The sequence below is a fragment of the Lytechinus pictus genome, chromosome 3 (assembly GCF_037042905.1).
Source record: "Lytechinus pictus isolate F3 Inbred chromosome 3, Lp3.0, whole genome shotgun sequence".
NCBI classification, from domain to species: domain Eukaryota; kingdom Metazoa; phylum Echinodermata; class Echinoidea; order Temnopleuroida; family Toxopneustidae; genus Lytechinus; species Lytechinus pictus.
The window spans coordinates 27,100,662-27,128,030 of NC_087247.1; the positions used below are offsets into that span (position 1 = coordinate 27,100,662).

The 27,369-nt window shown below is 34.3% G+C and overlaps 1 protein-coding gene across 1 annotated transcript; it reads right to left on the reverse strand.

The window, feature by feature from the left end:
* Positions 1-1,633: 1,633 nt before the first annotated feature.
* On the reverse strand, positions 1,634-27,190 carry LOC129257518 (uncharacterized). The gene is made up of 16 exons (XM_064096738.1): positions 27,009-27,190; positions 25,380-25,602; positions 24,430-24,486; positions 22,753-22,833; positions 19,094-19,161; positions 18,247-18,298; positions 17,353-17,458; positions 16,162-16,295; positions 13,922-14,073; positions 12,279-12,354; positions 11,322-11,368; positions 9,915-10,080; positions 9,469-9,547; positions 8,721-8,838; positions 7,585-7,671; positions 1,634-5,125 (listed from the first exon to the last, which is right to left on the reverse strand). The coding sequence occupies exons 1-16, from the start codon at positions 27,173-27,175 to the stop codon at positions 4,942-4,944; spliced, it is 1,797 nt and encodes a 598-aa protein (XP_063952808.1). The 5' UTR covers positions 27,176-27,190; the 3' UTR covers positions 1,634-4,941.
* Between the last annotated feature and the right edge of the window lie 179 nt (positions 27,191-27,369).

Below are 27,369 nucleotides of genomic sequence, written 5' to 3' on the forward strand. Positions count from 1 at the left end.
ATACCACTCCATTTATTTTAAAGACAATTGACAGAATTTTGTTTTCAACACGACATAGAGAATGGACCAACATGCATGCATGTACTGCATGATGTACATCACATTTTGAATGCTTAAATCTACAAGCTTAAGGACGTTCCACAGTTTAAGTGAAATCCATGTCATTTTCACCAAACTTTGCACATAGATACTTTAGAACCTGATATTCAAAATATGCAAAAATTAACATAGGTCCATGTGCTTGATTTTTTGCTATAGAGCTTCAAAGTTCACCTAAATGGATGTTCTTAAGAATTGCGCATTCAAAAGAAATTGGCATTTTTAGACCTCGCAAGATCACTACAATGAGTTTAAACCTCTATTACTCAGTCAAGATACATGAAAAAGTCATCAAATTTTGCAAGAGAGTTAATCATTGTATTGTTAGAATGGAGAATCTATTTATAGTGCTATTTGTTTGCAATTTTAAGTCTAACAGCACTGTCAGTTCTTAAAAATGGCGTATGAGATAACAAAAACCCAATCTCAAAAATGTGAAATTTCAATAACAAACTACATAAGTACAAAAAATGCTGCACTTTATTCAAAATCCATGTAATTTTCACCAAAATTTGCAAAGTTGTAGAGGAAGGTATACATAAGAGGTGCAATCATTAAAAAATAGGGGTTCATGTGCTTGTTTTCAAACTATCAGTATTTTTATTAGAGCAAATGTGCTTTTTAAAACACCCAAAATGCGCCAAATGCTTTGTATCTATGTGAAGAAGAAAAAAAAAAAACCACTCTACCATTTATTCAAACTCGGGGTCATATTCGTGATTTTTGGCAGCATTGCAGAGTGAAGTATTTTAAAATTGTAGACATATTTTTAAAAATGGTCCATGGAATAATTCCATTTTTTTAGCTTCATGAAATAACGCATCAGATCTGTAGTTAGCATGCAGATGATGAGAAAAATCAGCTCATAACCACAGCTAATTAATCGCCTGTTCATCCATTGTGACGTCAGCGCGCAGAGTGTAAAATATGCGCAGATCATAATGCGCGCAAACATAACTGTGGAACGTCCTTAAAGCACACAAACTTGAGACAAGACACAAAAACAGAGCAATAGACAACAATATTGAATGACATACAGTCCTTGCTGACATGCAACATAGTACTAATTCTAATGGGATTTTGCAAGAAACTTGCGATCAATTGCAAATCTATTTTTGGTCCCTAAATCAATCATATGTCTTGTAGTTGATTGCAAATTAGTGATTAATTGCTAATCTTCTCCTTGAAACAAGAAGTTTTAACTGATTTGCTACAGCTAACGTTGATCTATCAGTTGTAAAATTGAAACAGAATATTTGCAATTGATCGCAAATATTTTCTTGCAACACCCCCCTTAAGAATAGGTAATAGGTCTATGAATGTCCAAGTAGACGATACAATAATACTGCAAAAAGATAAATGTCTCGTCGACTCACCAGGAGTCAGAAGGCCGAATCAGCCTAACCTTTTTAAAGAAATAAATTAAAATAAATGAATAAAATGTACAAATTACAGCACAAAGAAGGATACAATCCTGTCACAGAATTATAGAAAAACTTGATTTCTACACATATACAAAATATACAAAGTCATAGAAATAGTTGATAACAGATTTTTTTTGTTAGAAAAATGTACATGCCATTACTTAATCATAAATCTTATGCTGAAGAGAATACTATAATGCTTTGGTGTCATATTTCCAGTTACCCAGTTCAAGGTAGAATCATAGAGCAAGAGAATTATTTCAAAGGATAACCTCTCTCACACTCAATGGCATTTGCGATCAAAGATTTACATGTAAAACAGGGGTGTGAGTGATCATATACAAGAGCTGAAAAAAGCTTAGGGGTGATTCCATGCTAGAAAAATCAGTCATTTTCACAACATTTTTAAACCTGCTGTCCAAAGAAACAAGGAACTTCATTTTTTTGTGGTAATAATACAGTGCTACTGGGTAGTCATGTAAAAATATGACAACCAACAAAAAATGTTGTCCATGGGTGAATTAGAGGTGAAAATGTTGCATGTCGTACCGTACAACACTACATTTTCACCTATAATTCACCCATAATCAAGCTTTTTTGTGTCAGTTATCAGTTTTTCAAATAACTACCCACTATAGCTTTATCATTGACAAAAAAAAGTTATTGTTCAAGCATTCATCTAAGGAACTAGAAATTTTTGTCAAAATGTCCCGTACGACATGTATGGAATCGCCTTAAGACGGTTGAAAAAAGCTGGAATTGAAAGAGCTCCCATACTTATGTAAAGAGGATTTAAAGCTAAATTAAGCTGAAATTAATATGAAAATCAAAAGAAAACAGAGCAAAATTTAAAAAATATCAGCTCAAAAGCTGAACTGTCACGCCTCTGATAGATGTCACATGCATCATTTATCTGCTACAACATACCTTTTCACCCATTATTTGCTGATAAATATATACATGTATATCAAGAGCTTCGAGATGATGACGATGGTAATGATGATGATGACAATAGTGATGAAAAACATACATTGTTATACATCTTCAGAATAGTCAAAGGTACCCACTGCACGGCGTAACATTTCTTTTCAAATGTACTTTAAAGTTTAATATACCATTGTATAAAAGTGGGTTATTTTCATCATCATTAATGCAAATAATGCAGAATTCAGCCATAATACCTTCTTCTCAAAAGCAGAAGAAGTGTATACCAGGGAGTATACTCAATATACATCATATCTCCCATGGTAAATAAATACTATGAAATGATTATGATATAACGAGAAAGAGGCAAGAATATAAAGATAATTGAACATAGATTTAAAAAATATATATACATACCGGTACATAATACAATAACTAATACATGATCATGTTTCATAATTTTATGGTTGTAAAATAATATTTCACAATTTTAAGAGAATGAGTGTGAAACAGACACAGGGCCTTCATTACCATTACAAATACTTCCTTCTCTACTAACATATATATAGGGGTTTATTGTTAAAAATACAGGAAAATAGGCCACATTAATGAAAAAAGGCAAGTTTTCTGATAAGAAATCACCATGTCAAAATATTCAAATACCTTTGGTAAAGAGTGCATTTTTCTTGTTAACTTATCAGGCAGAGATAAAACATTGATTATTAAATTTCTCAATTATTCAATTTTCATACTTGATTTTTATAATACAGTATTTATATATCAAATATAATTATACAAAACATATACAGTATATGATATATAGAGGTATCTATTATCATAGTTTTGGTAAATGGTTGTAAGTTTCCATTGTGAAGGAGTATAAGAGAGTAAATCTGCAAAACGAGAAAAAGAAAAGTGTTCATAGGGTTAAGATCTAATGCAAGAATGATCTTCCATGTGGCATAGATGTATTCCATATATAAAGACAGGTCTGATGGATAGAAGGAATGATCACATTACTTCTATTTCCCACAAGAGGTCTTTTTTGTACTGAACATATTGCACAATTAAAATACAAATTAATGAGTTGTATGTAGGGGAAGCTTTGAATTTCATTGAAAATTAGAAAAAAAAATTATACTAAAATATAAATAAATAGAGTTGGAAAAAAACTACGATGTCTATAAAACAGCGTTCTAGATGGGAAAATTATAACTTTTATTACCAAGAACTTGCAGGAGTTGTAACATAAAGTAGTGGATCTGTACCAAATGCCCTAAATGAATAAAAGAAACTGTTAAATATCATATCCCCAAATTTTCAGGTTATAATTTATATGCAAGCACCTTAAAAAGCAAATAGCATGCACCAAAAGAAATTACTTATGTAATACGAATACATAAAAATAAACAGATAAAAACCAAGGAGTCTCATCAAACTCCCAGAACAGAATAAATATAGCAGGCAAGATATTTCATGAAATAATATACCTGTAAAATGCATTTGACTTGTAAACAATAAACTACGGTGGGGTTTAAATAAAATGCACATAAATTTTACATTAGATGAAATAATGATGAGAATATACATTGAGCAAGGGAAAAACTATGTCTGTAGAGTCAAGTGAGTAACAAAATCATATTCAAAGGCAAAGTCCACTCTAACAACAAGTTGATTTGAATAAAAAGGGGAAAAAGAAGTGTACTACTCATTGCTATTAAATCTCATCAAAATTGAATGTAAAATAAGAAAGTTATGGAATTTCACTTTTTTGCTTCATTTCACAAAAGAGAGATATGCATAACAATGGTGCTATGTAAATGACATCACAAACCTATTTTTTGTTATTTATAAGATGAAATGTATTTTTTTTTCATTTTTTGAACTCCTGTTAAATGTAAAAGATGGTTTAATTAATCTGTAACCCCATAATTATAACTCATAGATCAAGAACTTCTTTATTATCCAACTCCACAAAAATGAAAATATCAGAAATTTCAGAATAATAATAATTGACACCATCGACTCTCTCATATATATGTTTTGCGTACAACTGTTGAGAAATTCAGCAAAACTTAATGGTCATAACTTTTGTATTTTTCATCTGATTCTGATGACATTTGCCAGGTATTCTAATTTTTTTTTTAATTATTCAAATCAACTTTTTGTCAAAATAAACTCAAACTTCAATACAATGAAGAGTTACACATTTTTTTTGGTGGCCATTCAGCTGACATTACTGTTTGGAAAATTTTCCAACATACCTGATTAAAAATGAAAAAAAAAAAAAAAAACCTAAAAACTCTTGGTTACAACTCACATCAGCTTGCTAATGAAATCACACACTTGAATGAGAAAAACCATAATACTTTATTTCAGCATTCTTTGCAGTCCCACAAACTGCCGTTTGTGCTGGGATAGGTGTTTCAAATCATCTTTCAGGCCCAGCTGCTGTCATTCGTGATGGACTGAAATCAGTCCCATACACTGCTTGCTATGTCGGTGATCCCTTGCATGCCCCTATCTGGTACTTCCTCATGACATCGGATACAAACTCAAGGCGAGTCACACGATTGGTCAATCTGCTGATTGGATCGCTAAGGAAGCGAGAGTTCTGGGTTGACATCAGGTGAGGGATGTGGATCACCCATGCGTCTGGGAGGACTACAAAGTCATATCTAGAAATTGAAGGGGAGGGGAAACAAATGAAAGCCTGAAATGTCAATAAAAGCCTTTAGGCTCGAATTCACAAAGGTGGTTTTGAAAACCCACGGTTGAATCCAGGGTTTATGCAGATTTCCTGTATGAATTACGCTTATTTTAGCGCGTATCGGGTGCATATTTTAAAAATGTCCAATGCTGATGCGCGCTTTTGTCAGTGCGCCAAATTGATGCCTGTTACCATGGTTAGATACGCTATTTTACTCATGAGTCCACTCTTCAAACAGTGGACTCATGAATAAAATAGCATATTACATTCTATTACAAAGTCATGACTTATGTTGCATGATGTCATAATGACTTCATGCAACATATGACATAATGATTATTTTGCATGTTCTTTTTTTTTTTCCTTATGTAATTTGCTTGTCTGTTACATTTGTAAATATTTGTTTACAGGGCCCCCTGGAAAACAGTACAAGACTACTGATGGGGCTACCCTGTATAAATAAAAACGAAATAAATAAATAATAAATAAATAAATAAACATATCTAACCATGGTAACAGGCGTATATTTGGCGCACTGTGACAAAAGCGCGCATCAGCACAATACGCGCTAAATTCAGCGTAATTCATACAGGAAATCCGCATAAACCATAATTCAAATTATAAAAAAGGCTTTTGAGGTACATTGTGTAAATCTGCATTCCTGTAATAAGAACTTTTTATTCAAGTATTACAGAATAAACTCTTAAATCCTATGCAAAATGGTATTAGAGTTATATACTCTGCTGTATTTATCTGGTCAAAATACTTTTTTTTTTAAAGTAATCTAGTTTTTATACTTCATATACAAAACAGACAATATACAGTAGATGATTTGAAATCATATAATCAAGAAGCTTGTGAGTTGTAGTTCCTTATTATTTATACATAGCAAATAGCTTCTATTTAGCATACTTAATGGTGGATAACTTGCAATAATCATTTTCAAACTGGTATCAAACAACAATGAACCAAGCAAATTCTTTTTGAAATCTGGCATATATATCAAAACATTCAAAGTGAGCACAGCACAATTTGTCAAGAGCGGCACATACAAAACTCATGACATCATACAACATGATGCAATAATGAAGTCGTAATATGATGACATCATGCAACATAAGTCATGACATTGTAATGGAATGAAATCAATATGATGTCACAAGTTTGTAGATGGACTTCGGGGGCGCTTTAAAAGAATGAGGCCTGTATTCTAAACTCCGGTTTACTTTAAACTCTGGTCTAAATTTATGGTTTAACTATGTAAAGGCAATTGAGACAGGTATCTCTATTAGTACAAGTCCAATTTGTCAACTAATTTGACACTCAAATCATTTATTACTGACCTGGTGGGTGTTTCATAAAGCTGTTCGTAAGTCAAGAGCGACTTTAAGAACGACTGGTGATCCCTTCTTGTGGTAAATTGTATATTCATTGGCGATGGTTTAGCACGTAAGAAAGGTTCACCAGTCGTTCTTAAAGTCGCTCTTAACTTACGAGCAGCTTTATGAAACGGCCCCCAGGAATAATCACTGAAATAGCTCTTATCAACATTAAAACGTGAGGAAAAAGCAAACTTAAAGGAGAATGAAACCTTTGGAACAAGATAGCTTGTGTGAAAACAGAAAAATCAAAGAAACAGATCAACGAAAGTTTGAGAAAAATCGGACAAATAATGAGAAAGTTATGAGCATTTGAATATTGCAATCAGTAATGCTATGGTGATCCTCACATTGGCAATGCGACAAAGATGTGTGATGTCACTTGTGAACAACTCTCCCCATTGCTTTAGCATATATTTCACTTAAACTGCCTCCTTTATCACATCTATCAGTAGATCATGCGTTCTTTCTATAGGAGGGCATGTAATACAGATTTTCAAAGAATACATTATGGAAAAAGAGTCTGTATCACCATGAGAAATAGCAAAAAGAGACATTTTGGGGGTATTCTATAGTCCACCAAAGGGAAAGTTGTTCACATGTGACATCACATATCCTTGTCGCATTGCCAATGGGAGGATCTCTATATCATTAGTGATTGCAATATTAAAATGCTCATAACTTTCTCATTATTTGCCCGATTTTTCTCAAACTTTCTTTATTCTTATTTGATGATTTATCTGTTTCGATACAAGTCTACTTGTTCAAAGGTTTCATTCCCCTTTAAGTAAAAATGTGAAATGTGAATGTCATTTTGAAATTTTTGGCTTCCCATAATTTTAACACAAAGTTAGACCATGGCATAAGTTAAACCACATTTCAGGATATGGGCCTGAGTGTTTGTTGGTATTTATGAAAAATATTATTGAACAAGGTTGAACTCTTAGCATGCATTCATTTCCAGTTTTCTACAAATAATACACATTAATCCAATAGAGATGCAACTCATCTGTCATGTGTTCAAAGTCAAGGTAGAATATGAACTTACCCTGCTGCATGAAGCTCCAAGATGTGAGTGATCTTATTCATACCATACCCAGTAAACCTCTCATCATACATAGGCATCCCAGATTTCCTAATAAATAATAAGAGTATGATAGTAACTATAAGTAATAAGAGTATTATAATAAAGAGTGTAATCACAATTACTCAGTCCCAAATATTTCAAATGATTCACGCATGTGAGGTAAATGTCTATGTGAGACATGACACAATATCATCATCAATAACATCAATTACCTTCACCATTATCATCATCATCATCATCATCATGTGTGGAGCATTGTGGCCAAGTGGATTATTCTCTGGACTTTGAAACAGAGGGTCATGGGTTCAAATCCCAGCCATGGCATAGTTTCCTTCAGCAAGAAATTTATCCACATTGTGCTGCACTCAACCCAGGTGAGGTGAATACCTGGCAGGAATTTATTCCTTGAAATGCCGAGCGCTAGAAAGGCTGCTTGAGCTACAGCCGGGTAATAATATCCAAGTCCTTTGGAAGCGCATAGAGACATAATTCATAATGTGTTATGCGCTATACAAGAACTGACTATTATCATCATCATCACAATCACAATCATCATCCTCCTCTTCATCATCATCATAATTATCATCACCATCACCATCATCATCATAATCATCACCATCATCTTCTTCATTGTCACAGTCATCATCATCATCATCATCATCATCATCACCACCACCACCACCACCACCACAACCACCACCCTACACAATCATCCTTCTTATCATCATTATTACTATTACATTGGGCTAATATTAATTCATCAAATATGAACACAATGAATCATACATAAATTTTGAGAAAGTCATATAAATCCTACTGAACATTGATTTCACTTTCATTCTCTTCACATAATTGTTATTGATTTTAAAACAAATCACAATTATTTTTGTTGGAAGCTTGTATCTTTCTACTATCACTGACGGAATACTAGGTTATTCCTTTCAAATACCTTATCATGTTGGTCAGTAAAGTTTGGTACATATATTTTTGAGCAAATGATCATATTTAGAAACTGACATCTGAGTAGAATTTCCAAAAAGAAAAAAAAGCCACAATTACATCACCAATGTGAAAAAAAATGAGACTGGTTTACTTACTGCAAGATAAGATAAGGTTCATATTTATCTTCATAATAAGATATCTTGTAAGGCTCATTTGCCATGTACCACTGTACATAGTTTGTTGGTTGATGCGACAGAGGAGATTCATAGAAACCTGGAAGATATTTGTCAAGGAATCAATTCCAATATTGGATTACATTGATTGGCAATTATGGGTTTTCTACCCCACTACACAAGTTGTATAGAACTGAATAAACAACCCATATATACGCAGTTGTCAGTTATAAATGCATCCAGTTTTCAGGTTCATAAACTTTGACCTAAGAACTTGATACCACCCCCATCAGCAACCCCCCCCCCCCCCCGAAGCTAATAAAACCATAGTCACTCCTAAACGCACAAAATTTTAGCCATTTCCAACTGAATGAAACTCTATAAGTCCACGCACTAATGGTACAATATGCCAGTAATTTTAATAAAACAAAACTGAATTTCAATTCCTTGTAAAAAGTTTTAATGACAGCATCTATCCATTTTTCCTCCTATCCTCCTCCTTCCTCTTTTATATTCTCTTTTTGTTTCTTTCAATAAACTCTTCTAATGTAAAGAAGAAAATCAAATCAGAATCTTGATACAAAATGGATGAAAAGAGAAATACTTGTTCAATACTACTGATTATTAGAGCTCATAGATTATCATCCATGCAAACAATGTGTAGAAGCTTCTTAACTCTCTAAACACTTCCTAGCAGCAAATATACAAAAGATATCAAATGAAAGGATACGGAAAATAGAAACAGCTGGCAGATCTTGTTTCATGAGGCTTATAAGTTCATCTTTGGTACGAGGTAGACCAGCTTGGTCCTGTAAAAACAAAAGAATTGTATACAACTGATTTCAATTACAATTATTAATGAAGTTGATTGTATGATGGTACATAAAATTAGAAGTCCTAACTTGTTTAAATGGTGTCCATTTGAAAGAATGACATTTATTTCATTTCCAATCACTTAAAGACCTTCTTCCACAATTCAAATCAATGAGAGTTTTTCATGAAGCAATAAACAGTGATTTTCACAGAGTGTTGTTATAAGCTCCTGAAATCTGATTGGCTCAAAATAAATTAGTCAATGTTATTCACTGACAAAACTTTTAATGAAATGCTCCCCCTAACTACATTTAATCTTAAACAAAATACATACCCATTCTCAATGATTTGAAGTTGCATTACCTGTTTTTCTTCAATATAATCAAATGCTGGAACAACAAACGCTGTCTTCTGGTCTCTTTGCTCTGAGACCTGCCACATCGCCATGACATCCAAGAAGTGTTTATGGAGGGTTGGGGATGGTAAGAAATCTGCATCTAATAACAAAATATATTTGGTCTTTGCTTGGCTGAAAAGAGAGAAAAGAAAGTGTGGGCAAATGTCAGAAATGCACATTATGCAGATTGTTTAAAAAGAATAATAAAATACAGCAAAATCTGTAAACTAAAGATTGCCCTGAGGTGACAAGAAAATCTTGGCCGCTAATCAATTCTAAGTCTTAATTGACTAAGGGTCTTTTCTCACGAGAATCTTGAATCATCATTGTATTGATGATTCCAATTTGTCTTTAGAATCATTGTACCATTCACACGTTCACTCGAAAACTGTGATTTGAATTCTAATTCCCGAGAGAAGGCAGGTATTGTGTCCTTGGTGACTTGTCAATCAAACCCAATCAAAGCACTGCATCACAAAAAGAAACTACGATGAGTGCATGACAATTGTATTATTTACGGAAGTGCTTGAAAGTTCACTTAAGCTCCGTCCCTCAAAAGATGATTTGGAGGTCAACCCTTTCAGACGTAAAATTTGTACCGTAATTTGAGTGAAACTTAACTGGAATTCACCTCCGGAGTAGAATTCGAATTCGTGATTGTGATTAGTGTTTGTGATTCTAGTTTGGTTTCACACGTGCTAAAAATTTGTCATTAGAATTATTTTTCACTGAAATCATCATTAAAATTACGATTTTGGTACCGTGTGAAAGGGCGGAAAGAGTACTTTACTTGGCTAAGTAATATGCTTATATTCATATTCAATTTACTTCAAATACTTTACTTTATCAAGCCAACTGTAAGCAAAATACTCACTAATAACCATTGTGACATAATAAAGCGCAAATAATGCGCAATGTATGTATCGAGCTGTGCGCAGCATGATTGACTTCACGTATGTACATTTGTAAACTGAACGCAAGCTGACTTAATCCAGGTAGGCGACTAACTTAGATTTAAGCAAAATACTTAGCCCCAAAATACAACTGAATACCAAAGATATATAAACATTTTAGTTAAGCAAAATACTGAGTAAAATACTTAAAATTCTGGCTAAATTATCAAATTGAATACTGGCTCAGGACTTTAAGAGCAGGTGGTCTCAATGTGGAATAATAGAAGATGGAACCAAACTTGTGGTCATACATTTACACAAGACAGGTGTTCCTCCTATACCAAACAAAATTTTTTTTTTATAAGGTACATACTTTTGGATACAATGGCTACCAATAAGAAAAAAAAGCTGACTTTTTTTTACTTATTGGACCTTAATACTACAAGTTCATACACCATCAAACAAGTAGAACAGACTAACCTTACTGCAACATTCCTCATGTAATTGATGGGGTACACGTCATCCATCTGTAAAAAAAAATTATTATCATAATTTCAGAGTATTATATACAACTTACAGGAAAAAACATTATCTTACAAAAAAGAAAGTTGATTTGTATAGAAAGTAGCCAATGAATTATATTTGCTTGTATTTGTGTCACTTCTGTGTACTCTCACTTTTATTTTTAAAATTTTAAAGGGGGAATCCAGTAGTGAAACTACTCCCAACATGCAATAACCAAAGCTATGGTTTAAGCATATTTTGGACACCTCTGGGGTTGTCCTGGTTCAACATTGGTTGACTTTATGACATCATTGTGATTTAAACTTGTAGCATAATTTCAGCAAAATGCACACTACATATTTTTGCACAAATATCAACAGTACACTGTCATTAGGTGAGCACTCACAACACATCAGGTGCATATATTGTTACTAAAAATCATCATTTTCAAAACTCTATTATTTTAATCTCCATCATATATGTATATACCAAAAATTTAACCAATGGGTGCCTGCTTTCAAAGAGACCTAATTAGGTACATTCTTACTCATTTCCAGCTACTCAAAAACATGGTATACGCAAAGGATAATGAAAATAATGATAAAATTGAGAAGATCACATCATAGACTTTGTTGCATGTTGCATTAAGTTGCATGTAAAGTCAACAATAATTTTTAAAATGTTAGACTTGTCAATAAACTAGGGAGCATTTCATCAACATTTCCGTCTGCCAAGTTGTCAAATCTCACAAATTTCCTTGATTTTCATTGGCACAGAAGCCCAGTCCCTACGGTAACTGTAGGACAAAACAGGACTTGTCAGAGAAGACGTCCGACAAGTGATTTCATGAAACACTATCATAATTATTCAATTTTCATGGACACTTTTTTAACGACAGTTTTATTCCTACAAAATGATTATTCCTCTACTTACTGTATTGGAATACACCAGCGTGAGGTCTATGTCGGCTCTCGTTTGTAAAATTCTCATCTTTTTAAACACATAAATCCTGCAAGGCAATGGAAGTTAATTTTTCATTTACTTTACAGTGTATTTCCATTTCCAACAATTAAAATACAATAATGGTTCCCTACATCTTGATATAAATAATAAACATAGAGCAAATTTCTTAGTACATTGTCAAGATTATCATATTAACAGGTTGGGAATAGTGAAGGCTGCTAAAAAAGTGGAGCTTGTAGAGGTATGGAACACTAGTCAGGGGCATATTCCTTGTTAACATCGGAGGACAAAATTCAGAATTGATCTTAGAGGACAAATTTTCAAATAGATAACTTCTGTGACCTTTGACCTAGTGACCCCTCAAAACAGAATCAGATAATCTTCTTCTAGTATCCAAGTTGAAATGTTGATCTGTCATATGGTTTTTGGTTATTACAAGAATAAGAACAGGATGGACAGACCGGCCAATATACATAATGCCTCCAGCAATCAACTACGTTTTTAGACAAAGGTATAAAAATATTGATAACTGAATGTCTGAAAAGAAAATTAACCAGTCTAGTTTGGGGTTAAATGCTGATTATTGTTCTTTGACCATAGACCTATAAACTTAAAGCAGATAAGAACCAATAGCGCCTTCTAGAGTCCTCGACTACTCATACCTGGCCAGTTTCCTGACCCATAATAATAGTGTAGTCTAGAAATATAGACCCAACTTGAATAACATGCTAATTAACTACTCAATACATTTATATCGCATTAATTATGTTACCAAGTAGCAAAACAATTACTTTTCCTCTCAAAACATTTTAGTTCCTCTGTACAAATACAATTATAGGTTAATTTATTTTCTGTAGTATTAGTAGATATCTGCAAACATATATTTTAAGACTATGTATTTATAACGCACAGTCAATGAGAGAACACACACAGTTCACTCCCCCTTTAACCCTAACCAAAAAAAAGAAGTTTTGAATGACCCTGAAAATAATCCTGGAAAAAAATCATGAAAATGATTATCATTACTATCATCATTACATGTACTGATGGAATTAAATATGAAGTTCACCCTGTTGACAATTTGGTTTTAATATAATGGTTAAAAAAATAGAGAAAGATATTGGTGAAAGTTTGAGGCAAATCCATCAAATAGGAGAGTTGTGAATTTCAACAATATTGTGACATCATATGTGAACAGCCCCCCTCCCATATATAAAGTAATATGAATTCCATAAATTTGTTCTTTTTTTACTGAAACATGATGAATAAAAGTATTTTTCTTATAGAAGGGGGTATGCAATGATGTGTCTGATGATGTCTCCATCCCACAAATAAAATCACTTTCAATATTTTGCAAAAAAGGCATTTTTTCATATTCACATGATAATTCTTAACACACGAAATATGGAGATGCTGCTTGTGACGTCACAAAATTAGAACCTTAACAATTCATAAATTCGTAAATTATTTTTACGTTTTTTTCATGTAACTTCCACAAATCTTTTTCTCTCTAATTTTTCTGCTTCTATTTCAACCAACTTATCGTCAGGTTGAAATTCCCCCTAATAAGTAAAACCAATTTGCATTTTGAGGATACCTCCAACAGAACTTACTTTTTCCACTCGATATCTTCATCTCGTTCATCCGCTTTGATTGGGAGGTAGAGGGAGATGGAACAAGGAGCATCCCAGCTGTTCAGCATCCTCAATACACCATCGATGCGATCCAGTGAGGCATGGGTGATGAGGGTCACATCATCAAAGGGCTTTGAATTATTAAATGAAAAAGAACATCTCATTATCCAATCTCATGCATATGTTTAAACACGAAAAAAATGAGAAATCAAAATAGTAGGGTGGTTATCGTTGAAAAATTATCTGTCGATATCATGCTAAAAATATCTTAACGATATCGATAATTATCGACAAAAGAACATAATCAATACACATTTTTTATGCATTATAGCGATGTCACATACTCGCGTTGGTCAAAATTTGTATCTGCCACTGTACCAAGAACGCTTTAAAATCTGCGTTCATCAGATGTAAATGACTACATAGCATCTTCTAACAAACATATTTAGCGTAAATACATCCTCACCTTCCACGTTATTAGCATTATTTTAGGGTTGGATGAATTTTTATTGATATAGACGTTAACGATAACAGCCCAACAAAGTAGGGATCATATGTACAGGGGTGTGGGTGACCAATAATGAAAATAGCTGAAAACGCCGACGCTCCTATACTGTTTATACAGACAAATTACACAAAATGCTGAAATGGGCAAAAAAAAAATAGCTACAATCTGCTATCAAACCATCAAAATGTCTTACAATCTATGCTAGTTGAAGTTTGAATTCCAGGATGCCCATCAAGACTAAACTGAAGGTCTGGAAAATCAATTACTGTAGAATGAACACTTTTCTATAATCCTGTCCCCTTTCTCTCTCATTTCCTCTCTCTTTCTCTAATCTGTCAAAGGGCTACAGGGAACAGATATCCTATTATAAATTCCAACTAATGCACACGTTTCAACCCTTAAAGGTCAGAAGGAGAAACATTATGGCCCCCTCAACATCTTATGTGATGAATGCGTAACATGAAAAGCTCACGCCGTAATGTTTCTTGCAATGTTTTTTGCACAACTTTGAAACAAGAGTTACGAAACATTGTGTAAGTACATGTCACACTCTCAAAAATTGCTCAAAAACATGATCCAATGTAAAAATCCAATGCAAATTCTGTTTATTGCCAAAAACATATAATTATTTCTACTTTTGCAGATTAAAATCAAATGAGAAACATATATGCTTGCTCAGCATATAGCAGCATGGAAACAGGTATTCCATGAGATCATCAAGAGTTGGAAAAGACTCAACCACACATAGACTGAAGTCAGATTTAATATAAACACTGGTTTAAAGCTGTGTTTTAACTATGGCTAGCCAGGTGGGACATACATGTCTAACAGTAGAGGTTCAATGTATCAGCTAATTTGACTCTCAAATCATACTAAACTGTATGGAAAAGATAAATAACATAATTATCTTCACAGTTACAGGGATGGTCCGGGCTGAAAATTTTTATATCTAAATAAATATAGTAAAATGCACAGAGCAAAATGCTGAAAATTTTCATCAAAATCGGATAACAAATAACAAAGTTATTGAATTTTAAAGTTGATCAATATTTTGTGAAAACAGTTATATGCACATGGTCATGAATATTCATTAGGTGGGCTGATGATGTCACATCCCCACTTTCCTTTTTCTTTTGTTATTACATGAAATCATAAATGTTTCATTTTTTCATACATGTGTACATGATGTGTCTCCATTATGATAAAATAAGTTGCAGGAATAAATAACTAATGCACTTAATCAGTTGTCAATCCAATTGTTTTTTGTTCTTGGTGGAAAATTTTTGAATAAACCTAATTTCATATAATAAAATACATAAGAACAAGTGGGGATATGACATCATCAGCCCGCCTAATGAATATTCATAAAGACATGCCAAGAACTGTTTCACCGGAATACTACAAATCTTCAAAATTCAATAACTTTGTTATTTGTTACCCGATTTTAATCAAACTTTCAGCATTTTGCTCTGTAAATTATACTCTATGTATTGAGATATAAAAATCTCCAGCCTGGACCATCCCTTTAAAGAATTTGGGAAGAGCACAGTAAACATAAGAAACATGCAATGCTAACAAATTTTTGACATTTTTGGCTTACCATAATTTAAGCACAAAGTTAGACCATGGTCTATTAAAGTTAAACCCGACTTCAGAATATGAGACATTAAAGGGGAGGAGGAACTTAATAAAGAGGTTGATATTGACTTACAATCTGCATGTTGTCGGCTGTCAAGACATGCTCAGTACGATATGAGGGTTTCTTGGGAAGGAATGCAGGCTTTCTCCGAGTGCAGGGAACAACCATTTCATCTCGGGTCAGAGGGGTGTGTGATGAAGGAATGTCTGAGGGTCCAAAACAAGATGGAAAATAGAGCTTAGAAGCATCTATGGCAAATCTTCTCAATCAAAGTGATAAAAAGTAATTCTTTGCAGCATGTAGAATTTCACAAAAAAAAATCATGTTGTATTGTTTTAATATTTAGACATGGAAGGAATAGAATAGACAGCATGCAGTATTCCCGCTAAAATTCCACATGAGAACTTTCCCTTTTAAGCTACCTTAATAGCAAACTACACTTGTGCAAATAAAGATTATATTTGTTATCCTTTTAGCTGGCTGGTTACTTTGTATATAATATTAGCTTAGAACCAGAGTAATTTATTTTATAGCTCCAGACACTACAATGCACTAAAAACACTTGATACCCTCCTACTACGTAATTGTTTTCTCGAAATGAAGAATAATGTATTCTTAGTAAGACATGGGAAAAAAAACCCTCTCTATTTCCATGTTCATGTACAGTGAAAATTAACTATCTCGTACTATGCAAGATTTATTGTAAAATAATGGTGTTCATAGTTATTGAAACCAAATCAAAGTGTGTTTGAAATGCCCAAAATTGTATATTCAAAGTCATATTCCATCCCAACATCATTACAAAAAAAATTAATATTAGATGTAAATTAATTAAAAAAAAAAAAAAAAAAATCCAATTTTTATTTAGACAATAGTGTTCATAGTTCTAGTAGTAGTATACACATGAAAGAGCTGGGCCCTGTCTTACAAAGAGTTACGATTGATCCGATCAATCACAAATATGGATGGCCAGCAATGTCAACATGTATTATGCATGTTGGTTCAAAATATTTTCTAGCTATGATGTATATTCATGCATTGTTTTCTTAATTGTCCTTTGTTTACAAAGGACATTTTGCAAATTTCCTGTAGAAAAATTGATGACACTAATGGATTTCCATATAGTTACGATTGTATGGATCAATCGTAACTCTTTCTAAGACGCGACCCAGGATGTTACAAATTCAATATTCTAGCTTGTTTTAGCAAAACTTAACATTGTCATTTGACTATAAAGTCTGTGCTAAATTTGGTGACACTTACCACTAAATGCATGGAGTTGTATATCACTAAACTTGATTTGGCCTTCGTAACCATAGCAACAGAGCATAACTGTGATGCTTTCTACTTGCTTCTCTGTTGCCAGCGTCTGATCAGGTGGGGAAAAAACAGGACCAAGAAACAAAGTCAGCAAATACACAAAAAAACACAAACTTATGGTGGAAATCAAGATGTTTTCCAGAGACGTGTATGACATAACCAAGAATTTCTCATCAGTATTAGCTAACCAAGGACCATACATAATTTTACTATACAATTGAGAACATCTTACATCCTTTTGAATCAAGTCTTTTTTTCAACTGTACCCCAATATTCCAACTTGGGATGACTTCCAATAGACCACACAGAGGATGTCCTCGATGGGCTTGGTTTATTTTTGATGTTCTTGTGTTAAGTCCTTGGTTGCCAGTGTGGGTATAAAAGGCGCGGATCCACAGAAGGAATTTCTTCGTTTCTCTTCATCTGAGTAAAAACTGCAAGTCAACCCTATGTTATGGAACCATGAACGAAACTCCAAGGTACCATTTCATAAAGACTAAGTTGTTATAATAACAAATACCCAATTTCTATAACAAATGTACTCTTAACCAATCAGATTGAAGTATTTCAGTAGCTTTAAACTCTTATTTCAAATTTATAATGACAGCAAGTTTTATGAAACGGGCCCCAAATTTCCCTCATGCTGCGTGAAGATCACATAAATATTATAAGAGGCCAGAACAAAGGATAATTCAATAAAGACAACAACCAATTTGAACAATTCACTAAAATCTGTTTGCTCATGACATCTTGAATAGTACTTTCTACAAATACGAGCATAACCGTTTTTAACTATTATCCTACTCTACTTAGGAAAGGAATTCTACTTAAATTTACCTTATTTATTTTTGCTGGCAAATATGAATGCGTACCAGCAGGAAACTCTAATCTGAAAATTAAAAGACAGGAAAATGACACCAATGATGATACACATCAATCTGAAAAGTAGTTGACTTGAATAGCAATAATACACTGGTCTCCTTTGCTTTTCTAATCTTCCTCGTCTAGTCTTCTAACCTCCATGTCCCCATTTTTTTAATATTCTTAATTTTTGTCCTCGTCCATTTTCGCTATTTTCCCCGAGCTCAGCTATATTTTATTACACTTTTCATACCTGTCAATTATAACTCATTTGTTATTTAAGAAAGTATCCACAATAAGAATCATACAATTTTCATTCACATCCCCCAAAATAGTAAAATGAAGAATGTCTTTGGCTCCCATTACTAACTCCAAAAAGATTTTTGCATATTTTGGCAACCTAAAAAGATCTCGGCTTCTGACCACATGATCATGATGAAAATAAAAATGCATGCTGCCTGTACTATCTCTAACACTAACTTTATCTTAACACCAAAAAATGCCATTTTTCAAATTACCGGTATGCTAATTTATTCATTATTTATGTTTTTTATGGAGGGGGTGTGGTTTGCTTTCAATCTATGAATTATGATTTAAATATGCTATTTTTTAAAATACAATTCAACTCTAAACACACTTTGCAGTTTCAAGATAATTTTTCTTGGCATATTTAATTGTTTATACTTTTTCTTATGTATTTCTTTTTTTAATTAATCCTTTCAATTTCTATTTATTTTCTTCCTCACAAAGTCAGTCGGGACTTCATCTTGTCACATTTTGTAATTATCAATGTTTTAAAACTGAAAATATTTCAGACACTCACCTTAGTCTCTCTGTAGTATCGTCAGTATATTTCAACAAAGCTATTGCACTATATGTCGCTGCTCCCCCCTGTCATCAAAAAGAAAAGAGGCAAAGATCTTGAATACAATGATATCTAACATCAAAATCACTACCGATACCCACAGTGATAAACTCAATTCACATAGCTGATTTGAAATATGATATATTGCACTTGTTGTACGCCTAGTTTGCTTGATGTACGTCTGCAAATGGGAGGCCGAGGGTGCTACACTCGTACTATCGCACACTAACCATCCAAAATGTACATCCAGAATGAGAGGGAGGGCTGAAGAGCTTGAAGTTTCACATCGTGATAAACTGTATAGTAAGGAACGAACAACCCCATCAAAAGCCAAAAGAAATGGTGGCAAAACTAACAAAAGAAGTAGACTGCATCATATGATATCATCAGATCAGACGTCAGGGGCAGAGAATCTGCAGACTGGTACTGGATCTCTACAGCAAGTTCAAGAGCTTGAAGGTTCACAGTACAAAGAACTCTTGATTCAATGCCACAGTCTCTGGCCAAAGGAAATGATGGCAAACGTAAGAAAAGATGTAGACTGCATCAGATTATTTTATTTGAAAAATATAGTAAATATCTTTGCCGAAAACTCAATGATAAGAGCTCTGAGCAGGGCACTTAGTATATGGAGTCCATGGTTTGGTGGACTGACAAAATTTGAAACCAAAGATGAGTCCTTCATCAAAATGGAGCAAAAAATAAAAAACCTGGCATCAATGACCAATCATCTGTGGTGTCATTGGTTGAAGAAAGCATGCAGGTTGCTGCACATTGCACTACATTCCAATATTATGAACCTCTCATCTGCAATGATAACTCACGTTGAGATGAACATGGATGACTTGAAAATTATACCTTTTCTTTATTATTCTGACCTTGATTTTTTTTCTTCGAAGTTTATGTACCGGCAATCACATTAAAAGGGGCTTGCCTCTTATACAAGCTTTGCTTCTTTTTTTTGGCAAGCCCCTTCATTATTAATACTATTACTATAATCAACTGAGTTAATGTTTGTTTTGTGTTCCTTAGATCTGTGACTGTGCTCAATGATTCTTACTTACTATGACTTTGCTATTATGGTATGTTTACCATATTTTGTAAATGTGTGAAATCAATCGTATTTAATATAAAGTCTCAATCTAAAAACTTCTGGATTCTAATCCAGGATTTCATTCTTCACAATGCCCAGATGTCATCTGCCCTTCAGGGTATGCTGATCCATGAATTAAATTTAACACAGATTTAATCGTCTGAAGTCATGATCAAGACGGCCCCTGCGAACTTCATCTTAGGCCACTGTACGGCAAATAGACCTGCTGGTGAAACATGTATCAAAACTTATGCACACCAGGCTACATAATGTTTTCATACAATATCCATGAGGAGCCAATTTTCCTCAGTGAAAAATTGAGGGGGTGGTCATACCGAATACAGGTATCATTGCGGATAGCCTCTGGCAACAGAAGGGCAATAAAGAGAGACTTGTACCATCATCAATCAAACAAACAGCTACATTCATGGCTCTGAAGAACCTCCCACCCAGGGAAGCAAGAATAGTGGCACAGTTCATGTCTCACAATGAGATGACACCAAACAAAATGAGCCACTTCTCAAAGTATGATGTGCCCAAGAGTATGTAGCAAACTCACTGCAAGCATATCACAATAACTTGAACAAGAGGTGGAGATGGAATAATATTTGAAAGAAACAGATCTGGCAGTAAACATATTTCTGATGATCCTACAACACCAGCAAAGGCAATCCAATAACAGACAGATGACGACCCATTATGGGAGCCACACCCACAAAAGGCCAAGTAAAAGCTGGAAGATTCTTTCTGCAGAGGAAGAACGAGAATTGCAGAAAAGAGTGGCTAGATACCGCAGGGAAAACAGGAAAAAGAAGGGGAAAAGAGGAACATACCTAGAAGTGATAAACCAGGTGTACCAATCTAATGAGGAAAAATTTCATCAACGCATCAATCGGGAAAAGTTTCTAGACAAATGTCATCACTTGAACTACAAAAAATATTCTTGTATTTATTTCGATCTTTGTTTAATAGACAAACAGCAACTTATATTTGAAGACCCTTTTTACAGTTTTGGTAAATGGCCACGAAGCACATGAAATACATGGAGTCTATGATTTACTGAGTTGGAAGACTGACAGAATTGTTTACCGATTCGAAGTTGAGTCCTTCACCAAAATTGAGCTGAAACATATTAACAGGCTGGTGCCAAAAACCCAGCATGATAGAGTGTTGTCTTTGCTAAGCTGACTAAGATTTAACAATTCAACTTTTTAAGAAGTTTTCCTAGACTCTGCTCAGTGTAGCAGATCAGATATCAGGGCAGAGAATTTGCAATGGACAGGAAACAGACTTCTTGCCCAAGTACAAGAGCTTGAAGGTTTACAGCACGATTAACTCTTCAGTGATTATTCAGTGACCTTGTCTCTGGCCAAAGAAAATAGAGGAAAACCTTAGAAAAGGCATAGACTGACTGCATCAGATGATTCCATGAAAAAAATAGTGAACATCTTCACCAAAAAAAGTATATGGAATCCACGATTTGCTGGCTCGGAGGACTGGCAAACTTATTCACTGAAGACGAGTCCGTCAACAAATTTAAATAACATCCTGTTGCCATACTTGACAAGTCTCAAGGTGACCAATGTAAAGAGAAGTTTTGATTGAAAGCTTTTCACAACAAAAGAAAAACATACAAAGCAGATCAGAGACTGTTTTGATGCAAGATTCTCAGACTTCAATTTGCAACTTTTTCAAGCATTCAAGGTATTGGACACGAATACCTGGCCAAGAGAGAAGTCTTATCTTTATCAGTTTACAAAGAGCTTGGCGCAGTGGTTGAGCGTCTCAAGGGTTAGATTCATGAAGTTAAGCCAGAGTCCATCCAGAGTTAACGGAACTTCTTCTAGTCATACTGAAATTCAGCTCTGATGGACCTGCCAAGCTCTGATATTTAGAGAGCATTTTTGAAGGTTTCCACCTGCAAAGTGCAAGTACATGTATATAACCTTAGTCTTTTCATCAGGGTCATTCTCATCTTTAATGGTGATATATGTATTTTTTATTATTATTATTATGGATATATTCCTTAAACTGCTTGTGCACTGTAAAAGCTAGCCGTGATAACGCCAGGGTAATCAATATCCAAGTCCTTTGAAAGCGTCTAGAGATGTTAAATGGTACACGATATGTGCTACACAAAAAACTAAATATCATTATCATTTCTTTCACCTCATGCGCAAATCTCGTGCCATCACACTCATGCCTATTCGCCATTTGTATATATTGATAGGGCAAAATCTAGCTAAGAAATAAATTATTTTCAAAAGATAAAGATATATATGGATAACGTACATGGCTTAAATCAATCTATGGCAATCCAAGGCCAGGCCTGGGATACCCTTTTCACCTTTTCCCCAGAATAAAAATTGGCCTGATGGAAAATTGGCCTCGGCCTAAAACTATTGAATATTTGATTGTCAAGATTTCATGTGTGCATAGATGTAGCCCAATATTACATGCAAATTATAGAAAATGGTTTTAAATATACTAGGAGAATTAGAACGAGGAAATTATCACTACTCACAGATTCTGGGAATCTCTTTAAATTAGTTGATGCACTTTGAGCTGAGAAATGAAGTCTTTTTAACCTGACATGTGGATTAACCTGCCAAAAGAAAAGAAACCATGAAATTAATTTCATCTTTTATAAATCAATTTTTATTTGGCAATTCACCTTTCATTTGATTCATTGTTAAACAAATTACAATATATCCATTCCTTGATTAATACTATTACTCATTGCTTAATTGATTGTTCATTCATTCATTCATTCATTCATTCATTCATTCATTCACTCACTCACTCACTCACTCACTCATTCATTTTCATTCATTCATGTTCTTAATCAGATCTTCCTAATATAACACAAATTATAATTGACACTAAATTGAACAAATGTATGGAACTTAATTTCAAGTGAAATCTCGATATATCCACTCAATTTCACACAGTCCGACCTCTCTTATCCGGCCTCCCGTTATCCGGATCTCTCTATTATCCGGACGCACACTTGCCGAGATTTTTTTTTTCAATTCAATCTAGTACTTGAGGAAATGAGATTTGAATCTAAACTCATTCCTATACGCAAACTCACTTTGATTACATATATTTTCCAATATAGTCTACATACAACAACATTATTTTTCATGAAAATATCTCACCTAAATCACAGAAAGAACTTAGGCAGGATAATTTTCCAGTAAATAAGGGCGCATAGCAATATTTGATCATGTTCTCTTTTTGTTTCCCAAGAAAAACAACACATGTCTCGCTAGCTTACACTATAGGCCTTAATACGGACAGCGCCATCTATCATGTTTGAGCCTACAGTCAGTATAACAATGGCTGACATTGCGAAGCTGCGATACCCGCCGCGATGATCTAATCATAAAACTTTGTTTCATCGAGTCATTCTCTTTCTTTCGAGGTATGCTCGATGTATACCTCAACCATTTTAGCAGGTAAATTATCCAACAGTTTGGGCCTTCGATCGATTTCATTTCCGTAAAAATACCGCCTATAATTTGCACCGACACTGCAGAGAATACTGTCTGTACGCGCGCCCACTACAATACATGTAGATAGCGTGTCGCTACCGCCGTTGGGGAGCTGAGTGTATTTAATATTGGGTCTCCCAGATCCGGATAAATCCCTTATCTGGATTGGTGCTGGTCCCGTGTCCGGATAAGAGAGGTCAGACTGTATAACAAAAATGGGACCATTTGATCCCTTTTCTTGTCAGATGAACGATGTATTAGAATGGACGATGGAAATTATGAATGCAGGGCCCGCTGGAAGATTGGCTAATAGCTGAAGTTGCTACCTTGGGCAAATAAGAGCTTATTATTATTAATATTAATCCTCCTCCCCATCATTATCATCATCTCATCATCATCTAAACCATGAAAGTTATCAATATCAACATCATCATAAGTACAATAAGCATTGCCATTATCATCACCATCATCATCAGCAGCATCATCATCATCATCATCATCATCATCTTCATCATCATCATCATCATCATCACCACCATCATCATCACCATCATCAGCAGCAGCAGCATCATTATCATATCATCACCATCAGCAGCAGCAGCATCTTCTTCATCTTCATCTTCATCATCATCATCATTATCATTATCAGACACTAATGGTAATAATAAATTTCAACAACAAATATCAAATAATTTATGACTTACAGGCAAGAATTGGTAGATGGACCTCACACTGTCTGGGCTGCATCCTACTTTAAGAACCTGCCATGTTTAATGCATGGAGTAGAAACCAGAATGAAAATCTTAACACCTAAACAATGTGTCAGTAAAACATAAAACTTATGAAGAAAAAAAAAATATATATATATATATTAACCTTTTCCATTTGTTTATGGTCTTGAGACATGTTTTGTTCACATACTAGATCAATATTGCATTTAGATTCCTCTTAAGATCATACTAATGCTGATAATCATGTGCATTTTGAACTTCATAAATAAATTAGATTAAGTACACTAGCAGATATCTTTGATGCAAATTAGAGTATACCCAGGCCGGTACCTTAATTGAAACTATTAAAAACTCATTTGAGAAGAAAGTCAGGAAAAAAATCTACATAGCAAAGGGAGTGTGTCATGAAGCATATCTTGACAGCAATTTTTAACTAATTTGTTATGAGCCAATCAGATGCAAGGATTTCAGTAGATTAATTGTTCCAAGAAATGCATCCCTGATGTATTAAAACAATATCATGCGAAGTCAAACTTCCCCAGGAATCATATATTTTAAAAGCAATAGCATAGACCTACCTGTCAAGTGCCAACCATGTAGGCCCAAAATAGGAACAAATTACGAAGAACTTTCAAGGAACAGGAAGACTTAAACTTTCCTATTCAATAGGCCTACTACAGATTTTTTTTTCACAGAAATAGGAACCTAAGGTAAACTTACTAAGGTTAACTAAACAGAGCAAGTTTCTTTTCCCCAAAATAGAACTTTCTATTTTTATGAAACAGGAAATTCTTAAATTTCCTCTTTATGCTAAAGATTTTTTTTTTCACAGAAAGAGGGACATATGACTTAAAATGGCAATGTTCTTCTTTTCAAAAATAGGAATAGTGCTATTTAACAGGAACACTGGGCAGGAGCAGTACCTTTGCACAAAGTCCTCTTCTCCCCGCATCACAGTCCACTTCATAATCCCACCTTGCGTGAGACATCCACCAACCATCAATGCTTATCTCTGACGATTCGATGATCCGACTCGATAACAAGTTTGTTGACCTTTCCTGCAGGTCACCCAGGTTGCCAAAGTCATCCTGGTCTTCAGTATCGTACTTTTGGTCCTGTCTGCTCTCAAACAGATCTTTGTAGACTCTTGAGAATTCAATCAGACATGTGCATATTGGCAGTTTAGTTAGTGATAGTACTGTTCCTACTTGCTCATGCATAATTTTGATTGGTAAGTTGAATGAATGGATGGATGGATGAATAAATAACCCGGGGGGGGGGGGGGGCACTCAGTATATAATGCGATATGGGTATGTGCCGCGGAGGGGACTCCCATTTGTACACTCAAATTTCTGTTTTTATTTTATCTTATTGAGAAAAAGAACAAAGAAAGCCACTCCAATTAAAGCATAGCATTTTCTTCTTATCGAGAAAAAAGAAGAAAGAAATCCGCTCCAAAGCTTCGCATATTTTTCGTTACGCCATTCCGGCCGCATTGATCTGCTACAATGAGATGCAATTTTGGTGAAAACTGCTGTTTGACCATTGCCTCTAGCTCTGTGTGAGCGCAACCGGCGCCCGTGCCGCACCGCCGGGCTAGCTGCATGCACGTTCCATAGGGATGCATACACACTCACACGCAGGCGACTCGTTCCAAAGACCCCCGTTTTCACAAACATTTGTAGTTCTGAAGCCTGTTCCGAGGACCCTCCTTTTTACAATAAACCCGCTCCAGAGCCCCCGTTTTTGTCTTGCCCGCGGCACATACCTACCACTCTTTGGGTCAAGTACCCCCCCCCCCCCCCCCGGATAAATGAATGAATGAAAAGATGGATGGATAGATGAATGAATTGACGAATGAATACATAAATAAATGCATGATGAATGAGCGAATGTTAAATGAAAGAATGAATGGGTAAATAAATGTTAATTCATTCATAATCAAACTATAACTAGATGCTGGTACTAAGAATGTTCACATGAGTTTTATGTACACATAAATGGTTAATGAATAATAAAAATATATGTTAATTATTAAATAGGTTAAAAATCTATGTTATCATCTACTGAACATCCAATTCTAAATTCTATTGATTATACTATGATTGGCAAAAACTATTTTATAACAAATGATAATGATTGATTCAAATTGCACTTTTAAAAATTCAATTCTTCCCTTTCGATCAATACTACTTTGGTCTCGATCAATTTTTTTTCCCTTTTATTTTAAAATAAGATTCCAAAGTCAAGTTACTTAATGGTGGGCAAGTTTATTTTTATTAAGTTCTCTAAAAAATAATCCAAGCAATCCAAGCAATAACATTTAAATCATCTACTGCAACTGTACAAACACTACCCAACTCAAGTTCCACCTCCATCCACCACCTGCAATTAGATGCACCGCCCATCACCGGGCAGGCATCCACCTCCTCCACTACACACAACTTCATTCAATGCGAGCACATGCACAGATGGCATTATCATCATCATCATCACCCAATAATCACACAGACACCCCTTCAAACCATTTACCTTTAGTGAGCTGAACTTACCTTCCATTATTCTCCTTGTCTAGAATAGACACAACATTCATGTACATAAGCACTAAAGATATTGTTAGAGTGATGAACAAGCACCAAATCACTCTTTTGACATGAATACGACGAAAATAAAGATAAGCAAGCCCTGTTTTGGTATCCGTGGACGAAGCCATTTTCATCTAAGACTAGTCTTCACGCCAAACTAACTTTAGATTTGTTATCTTTAAAAGTAATTAAATGTCCTTTTAGAATATGATTATGAGACATTTTTCGACTCTGTGAGCATAATAATCAATATACAAAATTGATAATTTACTAATCTAGTATTCTACAGTGATTATATTAAAAATAAGGAAATCAATTGACATTAACC